The 27036-nt window shown below is 58.1% G+C and overlaps 2 protein-coding genes across 3 annotated transcripts in view; one reads left to right on the top strand and one right to left on the bottom strand.

Annotated features, from left to right (window-relative positions):
• DNAH17 (dynein axonemal heavy chain 17) overlaps positions 1–3482 on the top strand; it is a 93137-nt gene extending 89655 nt beyond the window's left edge. The window contains exons 76-80 of the mRNA XM_065910306.1: positions 232–414; positions 1074–1256; positions 1470–1613; positions 1979–2204; positions 3028–3482. Of these exons, the coding sequence (XP_065766378.1) occupies positions 232–414; positions 1074–1256; positions 1470–1613; positions 1979–2204; positions 3028–3275 (984 nt within the window). The 3' untranslated portion in view covers positions 3276–3482. The remainder of the gene's footprint in view (positions 1–231; positions 415–1073; positions 1257–1469; positions 1614–1978; positions 2205–3027) is intronic.
• The window catches only part of PGS1 (phosphatidylglycerophosphate synthase 1), a 42375-nt gene continuing 17908 nt past the window's right edge, over positions 2570–27036 (bottom strand). For both annotated transcript variants that reach the window (XM_065910307.1, XM_065910308.1), the window contains exons 6-10: positions 23740–23918; positions 20581–21102; positions 12169–12317; positions 7545–7673; positions 2570–3120 (exon numbers count right to left, since the gene is read on the bottom strand). In XM_065910307.1, the coding sequence (XP_065766379.1) occupies positions 7554–7673; positions 12169–12317; positions 20581–21102; positions 23740–23918 (970 nt within the window). In that variant the 3' untranslated portion in view covers positions 2570–3120; positions 7545–7553. The remainder of the gene's footprint in view (positions 3121–7544; positions 7674–12168; positions 12318–20580; positions 21103–23739; positions 23919–27036) is intronic.

Genomic DNA, 27036 nt, shown 5'->3' with positions numbered 1-27036 from the left:
CCTCCTTACGGACCAACAGACCCTCCAGGAGGCAGCCAGCGGGCAGGCAACCCAGAAAGCAGGTTTGAGAGGCAGCCTCCACGGAGTGGGAGGGGAAACGCCCTCTGTGCGGTGGGGGGCGGCCCCAAAGGGGGGTCGGCCCAGAGGGCAAGGGGTGAGCAGAGGGTTCTGGGAAGAGAGGCTTTGTACGAGGAGGATGCAGGCTCCAGCTCACCCAGCCCTTCTTTGCAGGGCTACCACGAATACATCGACGAGAACCTGCCCCCCGAGAGCCCCTACCTGTATGGCCTGCACCCCAACGCGGAGATCGGCTTCCTGACGGTCACCTCGGAGAAGCTGTTCCGCACCGTCCTGGAGATGCAGCCCAAGGAGACGGACTCAGGGGCCGGCACCGGGGTCTCCCGCGAGGAGAAGGTGCGTGTCTGACCCCCACCTCCATCCCCCTCCAGGCTGGGGGCCTGCAAGCTGGCTGCTCTGGCCCCAAACTAAACACCGAGGACTGAGCTAGAGAGAGCCAACCCCAACCCACACAGCGCCTCCCTCCCCAGGGCTCCGAACCTCACCAGCGCGGCGTTCGGCCTACCCCGGGAGCACGGGGAAATCCAGATTTCTTGACTAGAGTGGAACCTCAGTGCTATGAAGCCCCACAACCTTTTCTCTAATGACCAACCAGAGGTCTATGGGTGGGCAGTGGTGTACAGGACCACCCTGGGGGCCAGCCCTCGAAAGGGTGTGACCAGCACATCCACGCAGACAGCTCCCACCAAGGACAGGGTCACGACCCCATGACCATGGGGTGACCTGATGGGGGGAGGCAGTGCCCTCAGGACGTCTGAAGGTGCCGGGCCAGAGTGGTCATGCTCCCAAGGGCACAGCCACGTGGCCTTGACGACGAGACCAAGGTCCCCCTCCCCGATGGAGCCCGGGGCTGCACCCCCACGATCCCCTTTTCCTGGCAACTCCGCCTGCTTTGCTCCTGGGCTTTGGAGGTGAACGTCTGGGCAGCGCCCTGGCCTGGCGCCGGGGCAGGGCTGGGGCCCAGTGACATGGGCCGGCTGGGGACTGGCTTGCAGGTGAAGGCCGTGCTGGACGAGATCCTGGAGAAGATCCCCGAGACGTTCAACATGGCCGAGATCATGGCCAAGGCCGCCGAGAAGACCCCCTACGTGGTGGTGGCCTTCCAGGAATGTGAGAGGATGAACATCCTGACCAACGAAATGCGTCGCTCGCTGAAGGAGCTGAACCTCGGGCTGAAGGTCAGAACTACAGGGGCGGCAGGACCTGGGCTGGGACCTAGACGTGGGCTGGCCGCCACAGGCTGACCGCCCTCGGCCACAGGCCAATGAGCCTGAGGCCACTGAGCCACACCCTCAAGGTCCCTGGGCTGGAGAAGTGGGCACCTCACGGCCAGGGACGCCCGGGTCTGGGTCACTGCTGAGCGCCCCAGCAGCCCCGTGTGTGTCCCCCAGGGAGAACTGACTATCACAACCGACATGGAGGACCTGTCCACAGCCCTGTTCTATGACACTGTGCCCGACTCCTGGGTGGCCCGGGCCTACCCCTCCATGATGGGCCTGGCGGCCTGGTATGCTGACCTGCTGCTCCGCATTAGGGTAAGGACAGGCTTTGGGGGAGCCACTGCATGCTCAGCAAACCTGTCCCCAGGGCCTGAAGAGCGAGGCTGGGGAGCAGGCGTGTGCAGAGGTCCCCGCCGGCCTGGTCTCGGCCACGCCTTGGGGACATGGGCCCCAGAGTGCAGGCACTTCCCCTCGAAGGAACCCCGGGGGGGGGCTTGAGGTGGGAGCAGCTCCCACGGCCAGAGATGCAGAGGCCCTCCCAGCAGGCTTTCAGACCCAAGCCTCTGACGTCAAGCACCCCCTGCCCAGTGAGGGGGCACCCCGGGCAGGCGGCCGGGCCCCACGTCCGCTGTGTGGAGGTGGGGGGGGCTCCAGCTCAGCCCCGCCTGCGCCCCCTCCAGGAGCTTGAGGCCTGGACCACGGACTTCGCGCTGCCCACCACCGTGTGGCTGGCCGGTTTCTTCAACCCCCAGTCTTTCCTCACGGCCATCATGCAGTCCATGGCCAGGAAGAACGAGTGGCCGCTGGACAAGATGTGTCTGTCCGTGGAGGTGACCAAGAAGAACCGGGAGGACATGACCGCGCCCCCCCGGGAGGGCTCCTACGTGTACGGGCTCTTCATGGAAGGTAGCTGGCGCTAGCGGGGAGGCGGTGGGCCCTGCGGCCTGGCACAAGTGTGCCTTCTGAGGGCGGAGGCTTCTGTCCAAGTCCCCCGCCCACCCCAGACCCAAGGGCATGGCGGCCTGGCCGGCCGCCACCTCGGAACCCCATGCAAGGCCATCACGTGGCCAGATCCCAGCAGCCGCGGGGAACTCAAGGCCGGCACTCACTCTGTGCCCCCCGTCACCCCGTCCTGCACCAAGTGAGGCCAGACATGCCCGCTCTGAGTTGAATGCCAACCCCTCCCCTGTGACAGATGTCACCCCCGTTCCTGGGGGGTTGTCAGCGCCCCCCCGCCCACATCCCCAGAGATAAGCACAGCAGCAGACATTCTCCATGTTTATTGTGGAATTACAGGAAATCTCAGCGTCATTAAGTAGGGTGAGTAGAAATAACTGGTTCAAGGCAACAACAGTTCTATGTGCGTATACACATTTACACTGCGCATGGACACGGGACAGACGCTACAGGGGAGGAGAGCGGGGGGCTTTAATCGGTCACTTTGAGCTGGAGTTATGGTTTCCTGCCCCCGAAATCAAGAAGGCTGACACACGAGGCTCTAAAAACACCACGGATGTAAACAATGGCTTCAGGGCTGAGCTGGCCCCCCAGACGTTCTCAGCGAGGCACACACGCTCCCGCCACTCCCTCCGCTCGCAGCCCCACGTGTGGTGATCCTGGTGCCAGTCCGGCCCTGGCCCATCTCAGCAGGGGTGGGGGCACGAGCCAGGCCGGGAGCCAGGCAGCTCACCGCGGGCCACCCTGACCCTTGGGCATGCCACCCCTGCAGGGGCTCGCTGGGACACCCAGATCGGAGTCATCGCCGAAGCGCGGCTGAAAGAGCTGACGCCAGCCATGCCCGTCATCTTCATCAAGGCCATCCCTGTGGACCGCATGGAGACCAAGAACATCTATGAGTGTCCCGTGTACAAAACACGCATCCGCGGTCCCACCTACGTCTGGACCTTTAACTTGAAGACCAAGGAGAAGGCAGCCAAGTGGATCCTGGCGGCCGTGGCACTGCTCCTCCAGGTCTAGCTGGAGAGAGGCCCGCGCTGCCCTGGGCCAGGTCCTGACCACAACTCCAGATTCACAGTTGGGAACCCAGCCTTGCAACTGTCATTTATTTTCACAGGAACTGACGACTGCTTTTTGTTCTCCTAAATAATCGAGGCACTTCATAAGCACACACATCTGGACTAACCAGAGGGGGGAAGGTAGCGTGAAGAGGGGGTGTGGACAGGATTAAAACAATGTGGCTACTGAGCTGGGCTTGTCTGATTCACTTGAGCTGGCCTTCGGCTCGGCGCCTGCTGGCCCCCAGGGGCCTGGCACAGGCCTGGGGGGGTGAGACCCCGATTCCCAGTAGCCAGAGGAACATCCAAGGAACCAAATTCCCAAATCCTGACTTCCTACAGGGGCGGCTGGGTTAAGCTTTCCCCACCAGGGACCTGGGGGTTACAGCTGGAGGCAGTCACACCCTTGGGCCTGATGCTACATGTGAACACCCACCACTAAGGGGCCGAGGCTATATAAGCAGGAGCTGCTACCTCCACAGGCACTGTCCCCGAAAGCATTCTTCCTTCTCTGAAGAAAACCTCCCCGCCCCAGAAACCTGAAAAACAAACCGTTCCAAAGGGGGGCCATTTCCATGCACCTCAAGGGCTTCCCTGTCAACTGCCCACTTTCTGAAACTGCTGGGTACTGGAGGGACCACTTTGAACACATGTATGTGCCCTGGGAGGTCACAATAAACATGCTCAGTTCTGGGCAGCATCTTCACTGTCTTTCAGCTCCCGCCCTTCTCCCCAACAGTTCTCACTTGTTACCACCAAAACAGACTTTAAAGCAAAGTCTATAATAGGCAAAGGGCGGCATCATCTAATGTAACATTGATTACAGAAGTACCTAAACATATAAAACAAACATTAACATATGCAAAGGAAGAAACAGACAATAACACAATTAATAGCAATGGACTTTAACACCCGTTTAGAACAATGGACAGATCACCCAGAATATCAATAATGAAAGAGTTGTCTCTTTAAACAACATATCAGACCAGTTGGACTTTCCAGATAACTAGAGCACATTCCACCCAAAAACAGAACGTACATTCTTTTCAAGTGCACGTGGCATGTTCACTAGGATGCATCACGTGCTAGGAAGGCGATCAGAAAATACTTGGGAGACAACAAAAATAAAAACACAACTTTCCAACATCGATGAGATATAGCAATACAGGCCTACCTCAAGAAATAGAAAAATTTCACACAACCTAACCCACCCACCATCTAGGAATCAGAAAATGAAGAACAGACCCCAAGTCAGCAGAAGAGGGCCGGCTGCTCTGCGGCCGAGAAAGCCTGAAGTGCATGTGCCCTCAGGCGCTGCGACCCGGGCTGAGCACGGCAGTGGGCACCAGGAAGGCCAGGGCCCGCAGCCCCCGTGTTTCTGGCACAGGAGACAAGGTTCAGGAAAGGTGACCCCATGCCCTCCCCACACAGACACCCACAGCCTGCCCACGAGAGGTGGCCCGTCTCATTGCACTCTGGGCTCCTGCTCCAAGGGGAGTAGGTGGCGGCCCTGGTTCGCTCCTGAAGCTGCCCTGGGAAGGCTCCTGTCTGACAGCTGGGGGCCGGTGTCCCTATCGGCAGCCAGAATGGCCTCAGCAGGACCGAGCGCAGCAGGCCACAGACCTGCCCGACTCTGCGTGGCCGCGCTGATGCACGTAGTTCAGAAAAGCAACTGGGCTGCCCTTAAAGCTGACCCAGGGGATGGGTGCAGACAATCAGAAGGGGACAAGGCAGGCAGTGAGCAGGACCCACAAGCTCCAGATAACAGACCCCTGGAGGGGCGGAGGACGGGGCTCATGAGCTGGACCCTCAGTGTCTCTTGACTTAAAAGCAGAGTAAAGGAACCTGTCCCCACCCCCAACCCCACACTCCCCACCAAGGGATATCTGACCTCGTTTTCTAAGTTCACCCTGATCCTGAAGTTTTGTAAAAACTTTTTCCCAAGGATTCTCATTCAATCCATGGGTGAAGAAGCGGTCCTAGAAGGCCTACCTCTGAGGCCAATGATTTACAACAATCCTGGGTCTGGTGGGGCTGAGAGGGAGAAGGAAAACTGTCCCTCAAATCCTCCCACCCTAGGACCTGGAGGATCCACACCCCTTCGGAAGCAGGGGTTCTGGCCAGAGTCTGGATGCCAGGCAACCGCCACCGCTGGCCAGAAGGGGTCACTGTAGCCCTTGGTGTCCAGGCTGGAGGGACAGGAGAGCCACCACTCTGACTGCAGAACATAGAACTGCCGGTGGCCACCACACAACGCATCCTAATCCCTGGTGATAACCACAGAATGGGGACGTTTTCCAATTTTGCCTCCAGAGCCTGAGATAAAACAGTCATTCATTCCACACTACACATGGTGGGTCGATGACAAAATTCTCTCCTAACTGTGAGATGATTCACCTTGGAGCTGCAATCCAGTCTCGGGGAGACAGACTGGGACGAGCGCTGTGCTGCATCTGAAAGTGCCGTGGGCACGGCAGCAGTCCCGGCGGGGGCAGAAGGGCAGGGGCCCAGGCTGGGGCGAGCTCCAGGGGGCGAGGGGAGCCCCCTCCCCCAGGACCGTCCTGAGGGCAGGCGGCAGACACAAAGCGAGCAGGCCACCTATTGCTCAAGCCCGGCCGTGGCGCAGGCTCGCTCTGGCCCACAGCAACTGCAGGAATGAGAACGCTGTTTACCAAAAGCCTCCCTCCAAACAGAAACCCAGCGCCCGGCGCATTCCTTTGGCTTCCCTCCTCTGATCGTCCACAGGACAATTTAATCACTGGTTTGAAGACAGACAGTGTTAACTGACATGCCGCTGCCCCTGGGTAGCATGGCTGTGGCTCCACCACTCCCCACCCGGAGAACCTGCAGACCTGCCGGGGACCCGGGGCAGGGCTGGGACCGCTCCAGGCTCAGGCGGGGTGCCCCCAGCCCAGAGCCCCAGCCTCCCAAGACCCACGTGCGAAGAACGTGACTGCCGGAGCCGCCAGCCCTTGGCAGGGAGACACATGAGGGAGACACGGCAGGGCTGGAATCCTATTTGTCTCCCCCCACCCCCGACTCCCCGCCCTGCCCCCGCCAGGGGTGAGCTGCCAAGCCCTGGTGCCGGGAGGCCTCCTCTCTGGCCGAGGTTCAAGCACCTGAAGATGTGCGGAGTGGGCTGGGAGGTTTTGAAATCTGCTCCCGGAGACGTGGGGGCAGGGGAGGAGCACAGGGTAGAGAGAAACAGCAGCAGACAGAAGAGAAGTGGCAGGCTGGGGGGAAGGAAGGCAGCCGCAGCTCGGCTTTTTAGCACCTTTTACTCTCTAAATTTTTGTGTTATCCGAATAAAGCATAAAGTAATTAAAATGATTAGAAAAAAATGAACTGATAAAATACAACCTTTCAAAGTGAGACTGAGGAGAGAACCGTGGTCCCAGGCCACACACGGGGCCAACGCGGACCACACTCAGCCGCTCAAGCCTCCATCCTGTCCTCCCACCTCCTCGCTCTCTTTCCCCCACAAGCCCCTCTGCCTGGGCTGGGCGAGCCGAGTCCTACCCAGAACATCCCACCCTGGAGACTGATCCACCTGGGGCCAGGTCAGGGTCTAAAGGGATTCGAACCCAGAGGGTCACTCAGGAGAGACCCCACCCCTGACGGCAGCCACAGGGGTGGCCATTCGAGGCTACCTCTTGTCCCCATGGGACACAGCTGGTGGCCCGGGGCCTCAGGTGCTCTCGGCAGGCTCCTGGGTGGACTGGTGAGTCCTGCCGCCAGTCACCGAGAGCACCGCGAGTCTGCCAGCGCACCCCAGGAGCACCGGGGAGACGGGGTCACAGCCCCGAGGCCTGACTGAGGCTCCGTCCATCCTGCACGGCCCAGGCAGCAAGCCTGGGTGTCCCCACCACGAGCGCTGCCTCTCCGCCCCCGCTGCCTTAAGAACCCCGTGCTCAGTGACAGGCAGTGGGCACAGAATCTACCCCAGTGTCCAGCAGCCATGAGGCCCTGGCCCCAAGGCCGCCTCCAGCCCCCACAGACAAGATCAGGCACGCCCCACCACGCTGACCCCACCACGGCCCTGGGACCCGACGGAGGGTGAAAGGGCCACCTCGTTAGCACCAGGCTTCCAAGCCTTCGATAACCACCCATGACACACCCCTCGGCAGGTAATCAAGGAAGGATCAGAGAGCTCCCGAGCCCCTGCCAAGAGGCCCCAGGACCCCAGCTGGAGAGGACCGCCCGTGGCCCCCTAGTGACCGCAGGTCAGTACCTGCCGTCCTCAGAAGAAGTTCTTGATCAGCGGAGTCACCATCTTCACCCACAGCTTCACCTGCCGGCTTGGCTGCTCAAAGGTGGCAGAGGACACCACACCTGCCCTGCGGTAGAGCTGCTCCTGCTCCTGGGGAAGAGGGACAACCAGGAGTTACGGGGCAGCTCCAGGACCAGCCACTCGGCCTGCCGGCCCTGGGGCTCCACGGGGGCCCTGGTGCAGGTCGTCCCTGTGAAACATCCCTGGGGAAAGCTAGGAAGCCAGGGTGTCTATAGTTTGAAGACCAAGATGTGTGGGGACAGGCAATTTAGAGCTGAAGGAATACAGCTGGTGGAGGAAATATTTAAAAGTGCATCCTCATTAAATGAGGCAGTGCAATTAAAATAATGAAGGTCCTTTTTTAAACAAGACAGTAGTTCTTCTCAAGCTGGCAGAAAGTTGTAACGTCATCAGCCCCTGCTGACAAAGGCAGAGGGAACAGGCATTCCCGGACACGGCTGATGGAAAGCTGGGGGCCGGATCCCCGTCTGGAGAGCAACTTGGCAACAGGTTATCGAAAGCCCTGAAAAGCTCCGTTTGCAAGAGTTTATCCCAAGAAAATAACTATGCACTAAGATTTCTGTATACGCACATTTATCATGCCAACATTTATGATAGAGAAAACCTGGAAATCACCTAAATGTCCAACAACCAACTAATCAAACATAATAAACCCAGATGACACAACAGCATTCACCATAAGCTAACCCTGCCCTGGAGAAACACCGACTTAACGATATGGGAAGGCACACCAGAGGGAGTGCAAGACACTTTATGGGAATTAATGTACACAACACACACAGTCCTAACTTCATTAAAAAGAAAAAAGACAAGTGACACTCTCCATAAGCCCACAGACGAAGACCGGCTAGAAACGATCACAACAATTTCAGTGACTATTTCTGGGCGAAAGGGTCAGTGTCTTCTAATTTTCCTCCATTTTTAAAGTAAAAGAATATCACTTTCATATTTAAAAGTGAGTTTAAAAACGCTGACATAAGCCTTGTCTCACATGGTGTTTGAGAAGAGGACTGCCCTTGGCCCACGTGCCAGTGCAAGGGCCGCGGGTTCGACCCCTGGTCTGGGCGGATCCCACGTGCTGCGGGGCATCGAGGCCCACGCCCTGGAACCTGTGCTCCACAACCAGAGAAGCCACAGCAGCGGACAGCAGCTCCCGCTTGCACACCGCAGAAAGCCCACACCCAGCATGAAGACCCAGCGCAGCCAACAAGGAATGAATGAATAAAAAATCTTTGAGAGGAGAAAATGCCTCTCTTTTAAAACACGACACCCTCGAGGCTTTCCCAAGGCAGAGGCAGCAGTCAGGAGCTGTGACTTCCCTCTCTGAGCCTCATGTCCCTCCATCTGCGAAACCCTGACCACCATGCCCCGGTGAGGCTTCCTCAGCACTGGCTGTGCCAACATTCCATCCACGCTGGCACCAGGAGCCCCAGGGGGGTGCCAGGGTGCTGCCCCCCGACCCGCTGGGAGCAGGACGCTCTCCTCTGGGAGGCAGGAATGGAAGCTGTGTCCCTGGCCAACCCGTGACCCAGTGAGGACGGGAGAGGGGGCCACGGAGGACACGGCGCCATCAGAACACGACAGACTGTCCGCACCTCTTCCCGTCAAGGGCTGGGGAAATCTAGCGCCCGACTTCATGGCTTCCTGCACAGTGTACGTGCTCACTCCCTTGTGAGCCGGGCCCCGGGGCCAGGGTCCCTGGCGCTTCGCATCTGAGCCGCCCACTGACCGCGGCTGGACGGGCCTGACGGAGGAGCCGGCCTTGGTCTCCAGGGACTGCTTTGCGGCGGTCTCCACAGACCCGGCTCCAGCTTTATGTTTTTCCAATGAATACGCAGCCAAGATCTCAATTAAATTACCAGAAACACTTTAAGTTTCCTCACAGACTCCGCATGGGGATGGAGAAGGAAGTCAGCTGCTTGGGGTCACAATGCTGTTCAAGGGAGGCTTCCCTAGGTCACAAGTGGTGAACCGTGCTCCCCGAACAAAACCAGGAAGCTTTCAGTTTTTACTGTACGTACTAAGTGAAGGGAGGGACTTTGGATTTGGATAAAAATATCTCCCCACTCCGGTGCCCAGGGAGACACGGACAGGGCCCTTCCCTGGGACCCCAGGAGGACTCCAGAGGCGGCTTCTAACGGCAGGCCCCGGGCAGTGGGGTTTTAGGGACTTTCTGGGCTCTGGGGAGGCTGTGCGGCTGGGCAGTCCCAGGATCAGGCCTCACGTGGGCCTCTCCAGAGGGTGGCTGTCATCCCGGTGTGTAAGCACATAGGTGGAATTATCCAGAAATGCCTTTCTGCATGTTACAAGCACAGAAGTCTGCGTGCCTCTAAAGAATGGAAGGGCCGCATTGGCACAGAATGCCACCCTCCCACCAACAAAAGCCCCTGGGACCCAGGTTTGGGAAGAAAAAGAAAATATCCCAGATATGTCATTTGGGGAAGCAGCTCCTGACCACAAGCGGCCCAACTTTTCTCAAGATTCAGGATGTGGGTTCAGTTCCCCTACTTGGGGAGCGGGGGGAGAGCGGCTAGCACCAGGACTCTGGGCACAGACTTGCTCCCCCAAATCAGCCAAGGCCCATTAAGCCCTGGTCCTGGGGCCAGGCGCACCCTGACCCCTCTACCGTCTGGGAAATCCGGCTCTCAGAAGCCAGGGCGGAGGTCTGGGAGAGGCCTCGCTCCTCTCGCCCCAGCACCCTGAGGCCGGCCAGCCCCTGCTGGAACCTCAGCGGGGGTTTGCTGGAAGCCTGACCATAGCATCTGTGATCTGCTGAGCAGATTAGAGTCTCCCGCTGGCCGCCCGGAGACCGACCGCTGCCACTTCCCCTCGGCCCCGATGAGGCCCTTCCCGGCACCAGGGCCCGCTCAGGCACTGACAAGATTCCCAGATCACAGGAGGCAGATCCCGGGGAACCAGGCAGTTACCATTTCCTCGTCCATCAACAAAGGCTCCAAGGATTTCGCAAGAGTAATTCCCAAACACAAGGATAAAGGCTTAACACAGCCGCTGCACTTCTGAGGGCTGGCCTCCGGGGGTGTTATCCAGGCTTCCATGACTCAGGAGGGAGGCTGGCACCTCCCCTGGAGAGGCTGTCATAAAGTTCATAAATTCATGAAGCCGAAGGGTCACCTGGGCTTCACATGCACAGGTGCGGTGCTCGCATTCCCGAAAGTCCACCAGCACTGCTGCAGGCGATCAAACACAAAGAGGCACACAGATGCAGAAAGAATTCATCTGCACTTATCCTTGACTTTAAATGGGAAGACCACCATCGCGGAAAGAGGCCGAGACCGCTGCCCCTCTGGGAACCAGAGCTGCCTTCCTGTCCCCGGGAGCCCGGCGCTCTCCCCGCCCACCCCGCAGCTGACCGAGGGCCCCTAGGGCCAGCAGGAGGGGCTGGGGGCCCCGTGCCCCGGGACTGACTCTCCAGCCCCAGCTCAGGAGAAAGCCTGCGGTCCTGTGAGCCACACGGGGGAGCCTCTTCCCGGGGGAGCCTCTTCCCTGGGGAGCGGGAGGTCCTGCCGAGCCAGACCAAGCGCATTAGGTTCTCTCTCAGGACCACCCCGCCCCTGCCCCCTCGCTCTCAAAAATGCCTGCCACCCTGTCTCACAACTGCAAAGAGAGAAAGCCTACTGCAAGTGTGACAAAAACCATGCAGAAATCCCAAGACGCCTTGGCAACAGGCCCGCCCTGCCCCACCGCCATCCCGACACAGGCAGGGGCAGGCGGCACAGCCTGCCTCCCCGGGCCCCGCCCACCACCAGCCCCTACAAAGCACCACTCGGGCCGCTCCTGGCCAGGCACACCTCCAAGCAGTCCCTCCACCACCTCCTGCAGAGCCAACCCCAAACCAGACCACTACCCAGTGAAACCACCTGAAGGAAAAGAAAGAGAATCGAAGTTCTCAGCGCAAAAGGATCATCGTGCTGACTCGAGGGCACAGCCGTCTGGGCCCCGGACAGTCCGAGCCCTGGCCACGGCGCAGCTCTGCACAGGCCACCTCTGTCTGCACGGCCTCTGAGGTCACTCTAAGGGTTGGTCCTTTTGCCAGCTTCTGTCTCCACTTGCAGAGACCCTGCCTCCCATGTGCCCCTTCTGCCTGGGGGGCAACCCCACCTCCTGCCTCTCCCTGCCCTGACTCTGAAGCACCTCTGGGGGAGGGTCTTCATCAGAAGTGACCCCGGCCGCCCAAAGCTGCTCCCTAACAGACCTGGGCGCGGGTCCTGTGTGACCCTGGCTCCTACCCCAGGAGCTGATCCGCCGTCTCAGAAGAGGTTGGGACCACTGCCATATTCACATCCCCGTGAGAACAAAGTGTTCTCTGCCCATGCAGGAAAAGACAACGCGCCCCGAGACGCAGGGGAGAGTGCCCACCAGGCCAGGACAGGCCGCAGGCTGCAGGCAGAGGGCAGCAGAAGGCCTCCCTCGGGACCGGCCACCGGCACACGCGAGAGGACCCCAGTTCTCTCCCACCCTCGGGCCCCAGCAGGAGACAGTGGAGGGAGGCAGCCCCCAGGAGCCGCACCCGACTGCACCCCCACAGCCCCACAACCCAACCAACCTGGTGAAGCTGCTGCTGCAGGGCCCGGCTCTCCGTCACGAGGGCGATCTGGGCCTCCAGGTCCCGGTGAACCGACCTGTACCCAAAATTAGGAGAGCCAATCAACGTGAGGCAGGGCAGGCTGCTGCCTGCCAGGTACAGCCAGAGGCCTGCAGGGAGAAGGAAACGTGCAGACAGAAGTGAGCACGGCCGCCGCCACAGCCTCTCCACGCCACACGGACCTGGGGGAAAAGCAGGCCCGCGGTGTCCCGGGAGCAAGGGGACGGGCTCCCGTGGAGGACAGACTCCCTGGAGGCCCACTCTCAGCCCTGCACGCTGACCTGGGGGAGAACCAGGCCCGCGGGGTCCCGGGACAAGGGGACTGGGGCCCGTGGGGTCCCGGGACAAGGGGACTAGCTCCCCCGGGGCCTGCTCTCGGCCCCGCGCTCTGACCTGGGGGAGAAGCAGGCCCGCGGGGTCCGGGAACAAGGCTGCCGCGGGAGGCACAGGCCCAGCAGGGTCTGCAGGGCGCCCGCCTGGTACACGGCGTGGCCCGCAGGGTGAGAAGCGGGCTTCTCCGGTGATGCCCGTGCTCAGGTTCTGTTCTCACCCCGCCCTGCCCCCGGACACACCCGTCCCCCTCCCAGACAGCATGGGGCCTTTATTTCCCGCTCTCCACGCTGCCTCAGCCACGTCCGGGTCACCGTCCCGCCTCCTCGTCCTTCCACAGGCCTGGAGGGCAGGCAGCCCAGCAGAGCTCAGATCACACCTGCTGCTCATTGAACAGGCCGACTGAGCCCTGGGCTGGGCAGCAGCGGCCCTTTCAGCTGAGCCTACAGATGCGGTGACACCTGACTGGGTTTAAGAACAGGCCACCTGGCCAGGCAGCCCAGAGGCAGTCGTCCCCCACACCCTGCCAGAGCAGAGAGGGGACGAGCCCCGCGCACTTCCCCCAGAGGAGCTCCCGGGGCCCTCCAGTCACAACTCGGGACGTCTAGGCTCCTCTGGGGTTTTGTCCCAGATCTTGAGGGTGGACGGAGCCTGGCTCTGAGCGAGCGGCGAGAGTCCCTGCTGAGGGAGCAGCAGCCCACACGGCAGGTCTCTAAGGCGGCATGGGGGAACAGATGGCAGAGCTCGGGTGGGTGAGCCGCACCCACATGCTGGTGAGCTGGCCCTGGGACCCTCCCTTCGCCCGCTGCCCACCACGGAGAAGCCCACCAGAGCGCCAGAAGTCCACCTGCGGGGGGCTCCGGGGCTCCAGGCCAGAAGGGCAACATCCTCCGCTGGAGGCCGGTGCAGTAGAGAACCTGGAGGCCCTGTGTCTCAGTCCTGCCCCAGAGAATGCGGCTTCCCCCCCACCATTTTTTTTTTTTTTTTGGCTAGAAAATGAGCCAATTGACACCAGAGACAGAGGAAAGCAGAGCGCGTGAGCAGCCACAAGGGGCAGCTCCTTCCTCAGCCCCTGCACTGGGAACATGGCATCTCCTGACGACACCTCGGCCACAGCTCTGTAACAAAAGCCGTGGATTCTCGCAGAATCCTAAACATCACCTGAGACGGACAACACGCAGGTCCCCTGCTCTGCACCCCATTCCATCCCCTCCCCAATCCCAGCCCCATCAGAACTACTTCTGTTCCCCAAACCTCTCCAGGACATCTGCGGCCCCAGACTTCCGTCCTCCTACAGGGCACCAGGCCTGCCCTCTATCTTTTCCTCCACGCTGTACCAAGAACGCCCAGCCTGGGACATCCAGGGGGGCCGCCTGAGTTGTGGGCTCCTCTGCAGGCTGCCCGGAGCAGGGCCAGCCTCCTCACGCCCTCCCACCACCGTGGGTCTCTCCTCTACCAACAGGACCCTTCCGAAGGGCCCAGAGGCAGACATGAGTACCACGAGCGAATCAACGCGTGATACACACCAAGCTCCTAAAATAGAAGGCCGTTTCCTAACTCTCACTCAGAACAAGAGCATTTCCAAGAACATCTTGGGTAAGAGATGACGACGCTCAGCTGCCTGTTCCTGTAACACGCCTGCCACCCCCCAACACACACACACACGCAGGGGCCACATCAAAGCCACTAGCCTGCCTGCTGGTCTCGCTCAACCGATTGCACCCCGCCACGCTGAGCCGCTGCATGTGAGCAACCACGCGGCTGACCTGGCCGCACGTCCGGACCGCAGGGTGGGCAGGCGGGCCCCAGCGCCCTGCTCCAGAGGCCTCATCCCCTGCAGGCAAAGCTCTCCACCCGGACGAGGCTCAGTCTGCCTGCCCCAGCTCTCCTTAAGGCTGGAGCAGGGTGGGACAGGCAAGATCTCCACCAGCCATTACTATTCCCACTGTTCTGTTTTCTAATCTTTGGCTGCGCCACACAGCTTACGAGACTGTAGTTCCCTAACCAGGGATTGAACTCATGCCACCTGCAGTGGAAGCTCAGCGTCTTAACCGCTAGACCGCCAGGGGAGCCCCTGCTCCAACCCTTCTGATGCCAAGATCAGCCCCATAAAGACACTGTGTCTGCTAAGTGCCACCTGTCCAGCTGCTCAGAGAGGGGACAGCGAGAGCCAGGACAAGGGAGGCCCCGCTGCACGGGTGACACGTGACAAGGCTGATGAGGGTCACTTGACACCAGGACCCTGTGTGCTTCCAAAGCTCCGGGACCACGGGTCTGCGGGGAAGGTGGCAGGGGCCTGGTCTTGCCTGTCCCTAGTTGTAACATCTGTCTAAGCAGGGACCGCTCCCTCACATGGCAGTGTACACAGGTCAGCCCCCAGAGGCAGACAGCCCAACTCGGCCTGGCCCACAGCTCCCCGGTACAGTGCTCTGTAGTGCTTCTCAACGAGTTTTCATCACGGACCCCTGAAGGACCTTTTTCAGCCCCGCTTAAGATGAAAATTGTGTTTTTCAGCACTCCCCTTAAGAGTCTGTCTCTGGCCCGTGGGGTGCTGTCCCCCTGGTTGGTCATGTGTGATACACACTTGTTTCTCATCCTTCCTCTCCTCCCTGCCGCCTCTGCCTCCTCCAGCTTTTCTCTCTGGCCCAGGTGGACTCCAGGTGAGTGCTTGGATTTAAGAGACAGTGCACCTTTAACCTATTAACTGCTCTGGGAAGGCCTGCGATCACCCCACCAAGTTCCCCTGCAGTCTCATCTGCACGATCTTTCTCCATCAAAAAGCAGACAGGCAGACACAAACGGTGAGACGGCCACCGCTGGTGCGCAGTGACAAGCGGGGCCAGTGGAGCGAGGGAAGTCGGGGGACACCACCACTGCCCCCGGCAGCCCAGGGCACGGGCGCCGCTATGCGCGAGAGTCCTTCTGGACTGAAGCTCACCAAGCCAGGCGCTCGTCAGCTATGGGTCTGTGCCCTGAGGACAGCTGGGAAACGCTCACGCGGGGAGGGGAAATCGAGAGGCCCTGTTGAGCTCCTGACCGTCTGAAGTTCCGGCCAGACCTGCGCTGCCACTCAGGATGTCGGGGTGAGGACAGAGGGTGAGCCTGCCGGGCAGGACTTGCTGTCAGGAAACACAGCACTCCCAGCCCAGTCATAAACTTGTTATCAAGCCTCGGGTCCTCATCCTGGGGCTGACCTTCGGGCCCAACCCTTCCATCCCGCATTCCCGGAACCTCTGATCAGGGAGAGATTCTGCAAGAGGAATGACGGCGCGGGAGGGGAGAAAGTGCTGGGGGAGAGGGGACCTGAACTTCAGCACCGCTCCCCGGGACAGCAGGCCTCACCACGAAGGGAGCGAGCCGCGGATACAAGGGACGACTCGGAAGCCTACCTCTGAGACTAGACCTGCTGCCCCACGCCCTGGCCTCCTCTTGAAGGAGGGGGCACCCGCCTCCGCTCTGCGTGCACTGGCGGTCCCTTCGCAGGCCCAGCATCATCCTCCAGGGGAATCCAGGTGGCCCCAGGCTCCCGCAGCCCTTGCTCACACCCTGGGCTCCGAGCCCCTTCCCACCTCGGTGCCCAGCCTCCATTCCCAACACCCCAGCCATGGCCTTGGGGCTCCACGGTTCCGTTCCCTCCACCCAGACCTCTCCTGCCCGGGGTCTCTGCTCAGTGTCACCTCCTCAGAGAGGCTCTCTCCAACCCCCATCTAACAGACCCATGTAAGTCTGGAGTCCCCTTCTGCCCTCGTCTTCTTCAGTCCTTCCCATGACCTGACGTTGGATCTGATACGTTCATCTGCTTCCCAACGAACTGGACGCCTTCTGAGGACAGAGGTGTCTTGCCCCCGTGCCCTGAAGGCTGCCTGGCACACAGCAGGCCCTCCATAAACACTTGTGTGAACAAAGTAAATAAAATGAGAATAATAACTCTTACAACAGTTAGTTAAGTATAAAAAGGCAAAAAGCTTCGAGGTTCTAGAGCAGAAGCACATGAACATTTCAGGTTAGAAGCCTTCTTTAAGGAGCTCTCCAGAAAACCTCAAAATCCGGTACCTGCCACCTTTATTATTGTGCGATGAATTTCCCCCGACCCTGACAACATTCTGCGATGAATTTCAGAAGGTTCTCAGATCCCTGTGAAAACAAGGGGACACACACGTCACAGAGCTACCCTCAGGTGGACAAGCATCACCTGCTCTGAGGCCAGAAGAGCACCGACGCACCCCAGGAGGCAGGAGGCTGCTGCCGCCTTGGCCTCAAGCCGGCGGCATGGCCCCCGGGCACGCCTGCCGTCCCCGGGTGAGGGCCGCCCCACATGTGCCCGGCACACAGGGTGGAGCTGCCCCATTGTCGCTGCAGGTTCACCCCCGGGCGCCGTGCCAGGCGGCCTATTGGGAAGGCAGTAAAAATAGTGACAGTTCTCACACTCATTAACAGAGCCTATGTCAGCAGGAGCCAGAAATCTCTTAATCCAGGGGCCCTGCCCCACCCTCGCCACACACATTGCGCTGTTGTTCATACTGCCTCCAGATGAAATCACATCTCAACAGAAGGCAGAGCCCACACCCCCCAGCACGGACGTGGCCCTGGCTCCCAGCACAAAACCCCATGATGGTGCACACAGCACCTCTCAGGCCCTCTCGTCTCCACGGGGCAGAAAGCTAAGACGTGAGGCCTGGCACTCTTCACAGTCACTCGGACTCCCCTGAAGTTGCTGCCTCTCCAAGACCTAAGGAGACGAGTTCTTTGGCACAAGGGAGACACAGCACTTAGAACCGCTGACAGCAACCTTCCTGGTGGTCCAGTGACTGAGACTCCACACTCCCAGTGCAGGGGGCCTGGGTTCGATCCCTGATCAGGGAACTAGATGGTGCCTGCCACAACAAAAGAGCCCACAGGAAACACCCTGAGGGCCAGGACAGGTAAACGAACAAACATTTCTAAAGAAGAGCTGCCGGCTGATGGGCGCGGAAAGCGGACCTCCACCCTGCCCACACCCCAAAGCTCCTGGGGCCAAGACGACGCCAGTGAGACCTCCAGCCTCAGTGTCACCCTCACTGACCCCCAGAAAACAGAAACAGAGCCACAGGTGACAAGGACACCTCTTCTTACCAAGGTGTCCTCCACCCCCATGCACACGGCGTCTCGGCCACAGCCTCAGGGACCCCAATCCTCCCCCCCAGACCCTCAAGTACACACGTGTCACTGTTGCCTCCTGAGTAAGATCCAGAGCCATCGCCCCAGTGGACATGCAAGCGGAACCAGGTCCTCCACGTCTGCCAAAGGTAAATGTGGGCGGAGAACCACGCTTCGAGAGATACCCCCAGCCTGGGAACCTCTGCACCACATCTTGTTTACCCAGGCTCTCCCTGACAAACCGAACAGATGCCCTGTGCAGGGCTCCAAATAAAAACCAACCAGATAAACCCACGCTGTCAGGTCTCTAGCACATGCCTTCAAAAAGAAGGTGGTCCCTCCAGTTCTTTCAAGCAACTCAGCTTGTTAAAAGGTGACACACACTCAAGCCTGCTAAGAGATCAGCACACAGCCAGTGCAGCGGTCTCCGCTCAGGCCTCTGGGCAGCACTGCTCCGGCGGGCGCTCAGCCCCGCCCGACGTCCGCCCAACACTGGTGAGCAGAAAACATCGAGGAACACACCCTGCCCGTGTGCTCTGCCACCACCAGGCCGCACGGCTGTCCGTGGGCACCTGCCGCTTGCCCCATGAAGGTGGCTTCTCGCCATCTGGTCCGTTCCCCTCCAGAGGTCCCGACAGGGCAGGGCTTCCCTGCATCATAAGAAGGGGGCCGCCGGCAGGATCAACCATCAGGCCCAGAGCCTCGGGCTGCCTGGCTCCCAGGGGCATGCGATGCTGACAGACGACAGCTGGAAGGCGAGGAGCTAGACGCAGGAACACAGCCTCCCAGCTCCTTCTCCTCACCCAAGGGCTTCTGGGAGCAGGAGGAGCCAAGATGAGCCCAGGCCTGTCCCACAGGAGCCTGTCCCACAGCATCAGCCCTCGGCAGGAATTTTCTAGGGCCCAAACCCGGATACAGCTCTCACACCCAGCACGGGCCCTGCAGAGGGCAGGCAGGCCGGAGCTGGTCCACCACCCCCCAGTCCAAATCCATGCAGCCATCTGCATCCTCATGGTCCTAGCCTGCTGTAGGGGACATGATTGTCCAAAGATGGGCCAGAAAGGGGGGCTGACTTACGACTCCCACTACTGACCACAGCGCCTAGGCAGGGAAGGATCTGACCTCTCCCCGCAGCACGGACTGACCTGAGCTCGGCTCCCGCCCTGAGGATAAGGTGCCTTATGCACAGTCCCACTCTGCCTGCCCCCCCCATCCCATCGCACACACCCTGGGATTCCTGGCCTTCCCCACAAAGCCAGCTCCCAGATTGCAGGCCCCACCCACAGCAGGCGGGTGGGAGGGAGCGGCAGGAGCAGGCCAGTCCGGGAAAAGGTGAGACACACTGGAAAAGCCAGTTGGGTGTTTCTGTTTCAACGGTAACTCGGGAGTCACTGCACGTTTCTCAGCACAGCTTCACAGAAATAATCCACAGCACGCTCAGAACTGTCAGGCCAGGCTGTGCTGGGGGCCCCACCGGGACCAGGGAACCCCCACCACCACTCAGCCACAGAGTAGACGGGCGCCAGCGCTCTCGACGCACCTCCCTGCAGCTCGCCAGGCACACGAATGCCCTCGAGCTCAGAGCTCCTCCCACCTCAGCTCTCTGTATCCAGGACCCCACCTCAGGCACTGCTGCTATTCTCAGAAGTAACAGAGCCAATCCTAAAATACCTCCCACACCTCCACAGGCCAGCCTACCTGCCTGGAGACACCTGCTCATGACACATCCAGGGTCAGCCACACGGAACAACAGCAGAGCGTACTTCCCATGGCAATGCCACCTGCCCAAGCAGGAACGTGGGCCTCGCAGGAGGAAGTTGGAACCACCCAACGGGCCCGAAGCTCTGAGTGGAAGCAGTGGTTCTCAAGGTATCAGAATCTCCTAGGGAGCTTTACAAAGTTACTATGTTGGGGTCGAACCCCAGAGGGCTGGACCCAGGAGGCCAAGGGCGGCCTGGGCATCAGTGCACCCCCAATGGAAACCACTGGCCTAAGGAAACAAAAGTCCAAGTTGAGGTTCAAAGTGACCTCAAGTCTAAACAACACAGACGAGTGGCCACAACACACCACCCCTCCCGTGGCAATCAGTCACTCTGGAAGCCCCCAGGACCAGTGCAAGAGCAAATCAGGTCTCTGAGCCACCAGCGAGAAGTCAGGAAAGCCAGGCATTTCCTTTAGACATAGGATTAACCGAGTAGGCTGTGGGTCTCCCGGAGCACAGAAAGGCGCGGTCACACCCAAGAGGCGGGTGCACTCAACATGGTGTAGCAGCCAGCGGTCCCTCTGCTAAGCACTGGGTTCTAAGCCCTGTGATTCACGCCTTGGACATGCCCTGGGACGGTGCTCCACGGCTGCACACAACTGCCCAAGAAGCATCATTACAACACACAGTTCACACGCCAACCCACCCTGGGGCAGTCCTGCACACGCGAGCATTTCAAGTAGAGGGCCTCAGTTTCCTCCAATCCAAAAAAAAAAAGCGAAGGTCTGACTCATAGAGGAAACAACCAGCAATGGCGAGGAAAAGACTGAAAAACTGATGCCCAGTCAATGATCCCTGGTGAATCCTCTCTGTCCTCGAGAAGGGGAGGGCCAACGCGGGAGAACTCGGCTGCTCGAGGGAAGTGCACGTGTCTTGTCCTCTATGAGGGGAGAGAGTACGGGTACACTTTTTAAAACAGCCACCCCCAGGGTCTGAGTATCTGCGTTTTGGGTAGACACAAGGGAGAGATTTTGCAGAGCTGAAATGGACACAGACGTGAGGATGACTAAGCGCCCACAGGGCCGTCGTGAAGACAGGAGGGAGGCGGGGCAGGGCGCTGCCAGACGCCGGGCACCGCTGGCAGGCTGCAGTGCGGGGTGCGCCCCGCCCCCGGCTGCCCGCCGCCCTCCGGCCGCCGCGCGTACCTTTGGCGTGGAACGTCCAGTCCCTGCGCCAGTACTCCTGCAGCCGCACCCGCTCCTGCTGCCCCAGGCTGCACACCTCACTGTAGAACTGCCGCTCGATGTGCACGTAGGCGGCCGGGATGGCGCCCGCCACCCCCTTGGCCCCGAAGAAGCCGTTCACCTCCGGCGAGGCCAGCAGGATCTGGTACTCGGCCCGCGTGCCCAAGACCAGGTCCATGTAGGCCTGGGTCAGGTTGAAGTAGCCAGTGGTGAGGTAGACCTTAGCACCTCGCTCGGCCTCTGTCAGCAGGGTCTCGGTGACAATCTCATCGATCTGAATCTCAAAGGGCTTCATCTGGATCAGGGGGTAGATCCAGGTGTCGGGGGCCGGCCTCCGGTCTCCCGCGGCGGCGGCGTCCTCCTGGGTCAGGAGGGAGTCGCTGTGGAAGGTCTGGGCGTGCAGCATCTGCTGGCGCGTCCTGGCGGAGTTGATCACGTCCATGACCCTCTTATTGGCCGCCTTGCAGTATGCAGCCCGGTCACCTAGAGGGAGACATGGCAGAGGGGATCAGGGGCAGCGAATGGTGGGCATGGTGCCGGCACGTGACGGGCGCTGCAGCTCACCCTTCACCAAACACACACGGCACTGCCCACGTGAGGCTCCTCCTGGGACAGAAAGGCCCGAGAAAGCACCCTGTCACAAGAAGCCTGCACTCGGGGGCCAAGAAAAGGCCTTTAGCAACACCACCTAATGGAAGGTCAGAAACAGGCAAGACTGTGGGAGAAGGCGGGGGTGGGATGTTCTGAGAGAACAACATTGAAACAAGTGTACTATCAAGGGTGAAACAGACCACCAGCCCAGGTTGGATGCATGAGACAAGTGCTCAGGGCTGGTGCACTGGGAAGACCCAGAGGGGTGGGATGGGGAGGGAGGCGGGAGGGGGGATCGGGATGGGGAACACATGTAAATCCATGGCTGATTCATGTCACTGTATAGCAAAAACCACAACAATATTGTAAAGTAAAAAAAAAAAAAAAACAGGCAAAACTAACTGAGGGTGACGGTAGTCAGGACAGTGGGCACCTTGGGTAGGGGGTCAGGCCTGGCTGGGGGCCCCAGGGGGCTTCTGGGCGCCAACCCACTAGGAACCATACATAAGCTGCACACCCATGTTTGGGGTGCAGGGTACATGCCAGAAAGAGCATGTGTCTGACAGAGACACGTTAAGTATGATCAGACAGAGCAGGAGAGCGCCAGGCAGGGTCAGAGGCGGACAGACAGGCTCTGGGCCGTGTTTGCACACGGCCGCTAGAGACGAGCGGCTGCGTGGACACAATGAAAGGAAAAGAAGCGAGTCTCAATGCTATCTCTAGATGATAAGAGAATTAATGAGCTAAGCATCCAACTCAAGAAGTTATGGAGGAAAAAACAACAGGAAAAGACAAAAAATACAGTACAAGGAAGGAAATTATAAAAAGCAGAAATTAACAGAATGAAAACAACGACATGAAACACAAAAGTAAGAACTTCAACACTGTCAGAGTTAATTCTCTGAAGAGACACAGTGGCAAGCCTTGGGCAGGGCTGATCAAGAAGAGGGAGGAGGGAGGCACGGCCATGCTGGGAACCGCGCGCAAGCGCCGCGCTGGGGACAGGCCCAGCGGCCTGAGCACCGCCAGGCCTGGGTGGCCGCACGGAGGACAGCTCCCTGCGGGGACTCCCTCGCTGACGGCGGCCAGCACGAGGGTCGCTCACTCTCACATCACGGGGGCGCAGGGGGGCCCCTCTCAGGCTGCCCTGTCCCCAGCACGGCCGCGCCCAGCCCCCACACCCCTCGAGCATGCTGACTCTCACTCTCCTCTGGGGGCCCTTTTCTCTGCCTATGCATGCCAGGCCTGTTAAGTGAGAACAGGGGTCAGCCAGCATTTCCTGTACGGGCCAGACAGTAAATACTTTAGGCTTATAAGCCAAAGGGTAAAATTGAGAACAATATGTAGGTACTCGTATGATCACAGAGAAAACAGACTTCCATAAATTTTTACTGGTGAAATTTAAAACATAAAAGTAACTATTATAACACTGCACGTGGGCTTCCCGGTTGGCTCTGTAGTAAAGAACCTGCCTGCCAACGCAGAAGACACAGGAGAAGTGGGTTCGATCTCTGAGTTGGGACAATCCCCTGGAGTAGGAAATGGCAAACTGCTCCAGAGTTCTTGCCTGGAATACAGTCCATGGGGTCGCAGAGAGTCTGACATGACTGGACATGCACATAAACACACACACACTACTCTAAAACACTGCCACACGCACACACGACTCTCAAACACTGCCATCCCCTCTCAGATGCTTCCTCTCTAGCTCTTCCCCTCACAAGGGCTGGGTTTAACCCGTCCCCCACGTTGCTGACAGGGCTGCAAATTCAGCAGCAGACCTCCTTAAAGGCCACCAGGAAGCCACAGCCACAGGAATCACAGGAATGCAAATACCCCGGGAACACCAGCTGCCAGGGTTTGCCTGTTTCCAGCGAGCAGAGCCGAGGGCTCTCCCATTTCACGTTCCAGGCGGGAGGCCGCAGACCTCACTGAAGCCGAGAGCCACAGAGCCCCTGAGCGCTGGAGCTGGGAGCAGTGACCCTGAGGGGGTGGCCATTTAGCAGGCTGCTTCCTGTAAGTGCAGGGCAGGTTCCTGGCTCATCCCATGGGTACCCAGACCCGATGCCCACAGTCCCACCTTCCCTGGCGACTCCCTCGCCCGCAGAGCATGACGGATGGCCAGTGAGTCACGTCATCTGTCTGGCTCCAAAGACAGAAGCAAAACAAAGCTCCGCCACCCAAGTCTCCTAAACCCATGGCAAGGCCACCAGAGGCGCGCCCTCACTGCCCCCGGCCCGGGAGGCTGCAGAGCCCAGGCCGTACCTTTGCAAGGACGCACCGTTCCCTCTGGGCGCGCCCTCCTTGCCCGCACCACCCCCAGCTCAGAGGCTGCAGAGCCCGAGCCCTACACCTTTGCAAGGACGCACCGTTCCCTCTGGGCGCGCCCTCCTTGCCCGCACCACCCCCGGCTCAGAGGCGGCAGAGCCCGGGCCCTACACCTTTGCAAGAACGCACCGTCCCCTCTAGAGGCGCGCCCTCCTTGCCCGCACCACCCCCGGCTCAGAGGCGGCAGAGCCCGGGCCCTACCTTTATAAGGATGCACCATCCCCTCGACCACCTGCACCGTGTCATCCCCCTGCAGCTGCAGGGACACGTCCCCTACCGCGTCCACCAGCTCCGTGAAGAAGTCAGCGATCTCGGGACAGTCCTGCAAGAACACGTAGCGGTCCTGCCGGTTGGTGAAGTAGGAGTCACTCAGGTTTGCACTACAGGGAGGAAAGCGGCGGGTGAGGACTCAGGCGAGAGGGCGTGACAGCAGGTCCTGGGGAGCCCGTCTCAGGGCCACCAGCAGGAGCAGGGGAGCGCCCAACCCGGGTTAGGACATAGCAGCAGCCAATCCACAAACAGCTAGCGAGCCGGGCCCCCTCACGAGAGGTGGGCCAGAGCGACACGAAGGTTGACACCGTGGAGTGACCGCAAGGCCCGCCCCTCACTGAGCTGACCATCAAGAGGAGACGTGGACGTTTACAGAGGCAAGGACCACTCAGGCTCATCTGCAGGGTCCCCCATAGGGCATGGCTTCCCACCCGGCCCTGCCTAAGTTACTCATCCTCGGGTTTCTCCTGTATCAACACAGAGCGAGGGAAAGACCTCGTGGGGTGACAGTGAGGACTAGATAAGACGGCATTTGAAGGGGTCTCACAGGAGCGAGCACGCAGCAAGGCCTCAGGGAACCACGGCCCGTGTGCATGTGAGGCTGCCAGGGTTAATACCATGACAGGCAGCCTGGATTAAGTTTTAGCTTCCCCCGAAATGGTAAGATTCCCTACCCGCATCAGGTAACCTGGAGCCAGCCAATCAATATGCGCCCAGTAAGAGACAAAGGAAAAACTAAAAAGCCCGCGAACGCCCAGGTTTAAAAAAGCCCGCGAAAGTCTGTACCAATAAAATTGCTTTACAAACATGTAACCAATCCGCTTAAGCCAGCTACTAATTGCTTATGCATATCTTATAAATTTGCTAACAGCTTGGGCTCGGGGCTTCTTCTGACCCTGCACCACTGTGATGGGTGAGGCAGAAAGCCCTGGCTCGAGTCAGTAATAAACTTCCCTTTTTTGCGAGTTGCATTGTCTTAAAAGCCTTTTTTTCTTCCCGCTCGGGGATTCGGACATCGGGCATAACATTTGGGGGCTCGTCCGGGATGCCTTGACTGGGAGAAAAAAACGCTTACAGGACAAAGGGGAAGGATAAAAAAATAACACCGGTGCTCAGGAAGGACCAGAGTAAATTCAAGGCCCTGCTGGGGAGCAGAAGGGTACGTATCTGGCGCAAAAAGAAAGCTTTCTATAAAGGGGGACTAGTTGGCGTAAGGCCAAGGCCAGCGGACGCGCTGGGAGGCAGCCGACTCTGCAAGAAGGCTTTCTAGAAAGGGGGGGGCCAGGCGGCGTAAGGCCAAGGCCAGCGGACGCGCTGGGAGGCAGCCGACTCTGCAAGAAGGCTTTCTAGAAAGGGGGGGGCCAGGCGGCGTAAGGCCAAGGCCAGCGGACGCGCTGGGAGGCAGCCGACTCCGCGGGAAAAAAAGTTCCTCTCCCGACCCCGAGTCTGGTGAACAGCGGACGCCATTCGGTAAAGTAAATCGGCTACCGGGAGGCAAAAAAAAAAAAAAAAAAAAATACGGGGGGCCCGAAAACCCAGCGCTGTGTCGTCGGCCGACGTCTGTCTGTCTGTGTGTTTGTCTTCGGCTCTCCGTGTTTGTGTGTGTGCCGGCATTGTCTCTGGTCTCCCTTTTCTAAAAGCCCAGGAAAATTCCTGTAACGCCTGGGTGTCTGCAGGTGGCAGGAGACGTCTGTAAGTCCACCCCTTTGCCCCCTCTCCCGCCTCCTCCTCCTTCTTTCAACCTGGCTTCCCTTCCTCCTTTTAAAATCTTTGAAGACATCTGAAGTTTTGTGTCTCTATAAAAGGTTTTCTGAGAGACTGCATTCTTGTATTTAAGAGAGTGTCTGATGAGGACTGCCAGGTTTATATGTGTGTGTGTCTAAATAATTAGGTTATTTCCAAATGAAATAAAATTTTAAAACATTTACTACTAAACACTAATTTCTTTTTACAGAAAAACGAAAGAGATTTGAGACTATAAATAAATAATGTTCCATGCCATCCTAAAATGTTTTTAAAAAAGCAAGAGTTTTAAAAATTATCACTGGTATTTATGCTCACCAATCTATAAAATGCTAATAAAAGTTAGCTCTTGATTGCTAAAAAAAAGCAAGAAGTGTGCTTTCAGTAAAGTATAAAAAAATAATAAAAAGAGTTATGCATGATCAAGATTTTCTAAAATTAAATTACAATTAATTAGATAAGTAGATTTTGTTAAAAATGACCTGGTTGTAAGAAAACTGCTTAGAACCAATTAGGTCCAAGTGGCTGAGCTGACTTTCACTAGACCTTGAGCCTTGGTATTTACACCCATTGTGACATATCAACAAGCTAAATGATACACCCATCAGCATTGACTAAATCTGACCAAATGTTCTAAAGCTTTTAATTGATCTTTTCGATAAAACTTCCTAAATTAAATTCTTTTGAAGTTCCTTTGACATCTAGCTAACTTTGGGGTGTTTCAGTGGGCCCCTAAAACACCCCAAAGAGAGATATTAAACTGTTTATTTAGTTGGTTAAATTACATAAAAAAGATTATCAAATGAGTAATAAATCTGCTCATGTTATAATGTATGAAAAATTTATAATACAGATATCCTAAAAAGTATATGGAGTTCTTAACATTCTGATACGTCTTGGTATTCTAATAAAAAACCTGATGACTTTACAAAAGTTAACAAAAGACTAAATGAACCAGCAAATATGCTTATAACTTTTATGGTTTCTATCTAAAAATTACAGGTTTAAATCGTGTGTTTTCCGGAAATAAAAAAAAACCTTCCTCTCAAACTAGTTATAAAAATAATTTGGTCTCTTAGGTTTCCAGTAAGTTTAACAAATGAGCTAAGAAGGTTATCTCACTAACAGGTACATAAATGTTAAATCCCAGTTTGTTGATAGAAGTCTGCATGTAGTAAGACTCATTTCTTAGATAGTTCTTTGCTGTTATGTGATATTAATGTAAAAGTTTGTTTCTAAACTTATCTCAGTAATCTATCTTTGGATGAAGATCAGATGCCTCGTGGCCTGCAACCAGGACTGGAAAAAGACATAATTTAAGAGACTGTCTCCAACCTGGATAGAAAGACTTTTTATCAGGTACTCTTAACTAGCTCATCATGCACAATAAAACTGAAGAGAAACTACAGTACACCAGGATGAGACGACAACGACATCAGAGATAGACAGCTTGCCCAAGATGCTGGATCTGCTTTGTATGATCAT

Source organism: Muntiacus reevesi, chromosome 18 (genome assembly GCF_963930625.1).
Source record: "Muntiacus reevesi chromosome 18, mMunRee1.1, whole genome shotgun sequence".
Classification (NCBI taxonomy): Eukaryota; Metazoa; Chordata; class Mammalia; order Artiodactyla; family Cervidae; genus Muntiacus; species Muntiacus reevesi.
This window is presented reverse-complemented; position numbering and strand designations above follow the sequence as displayed.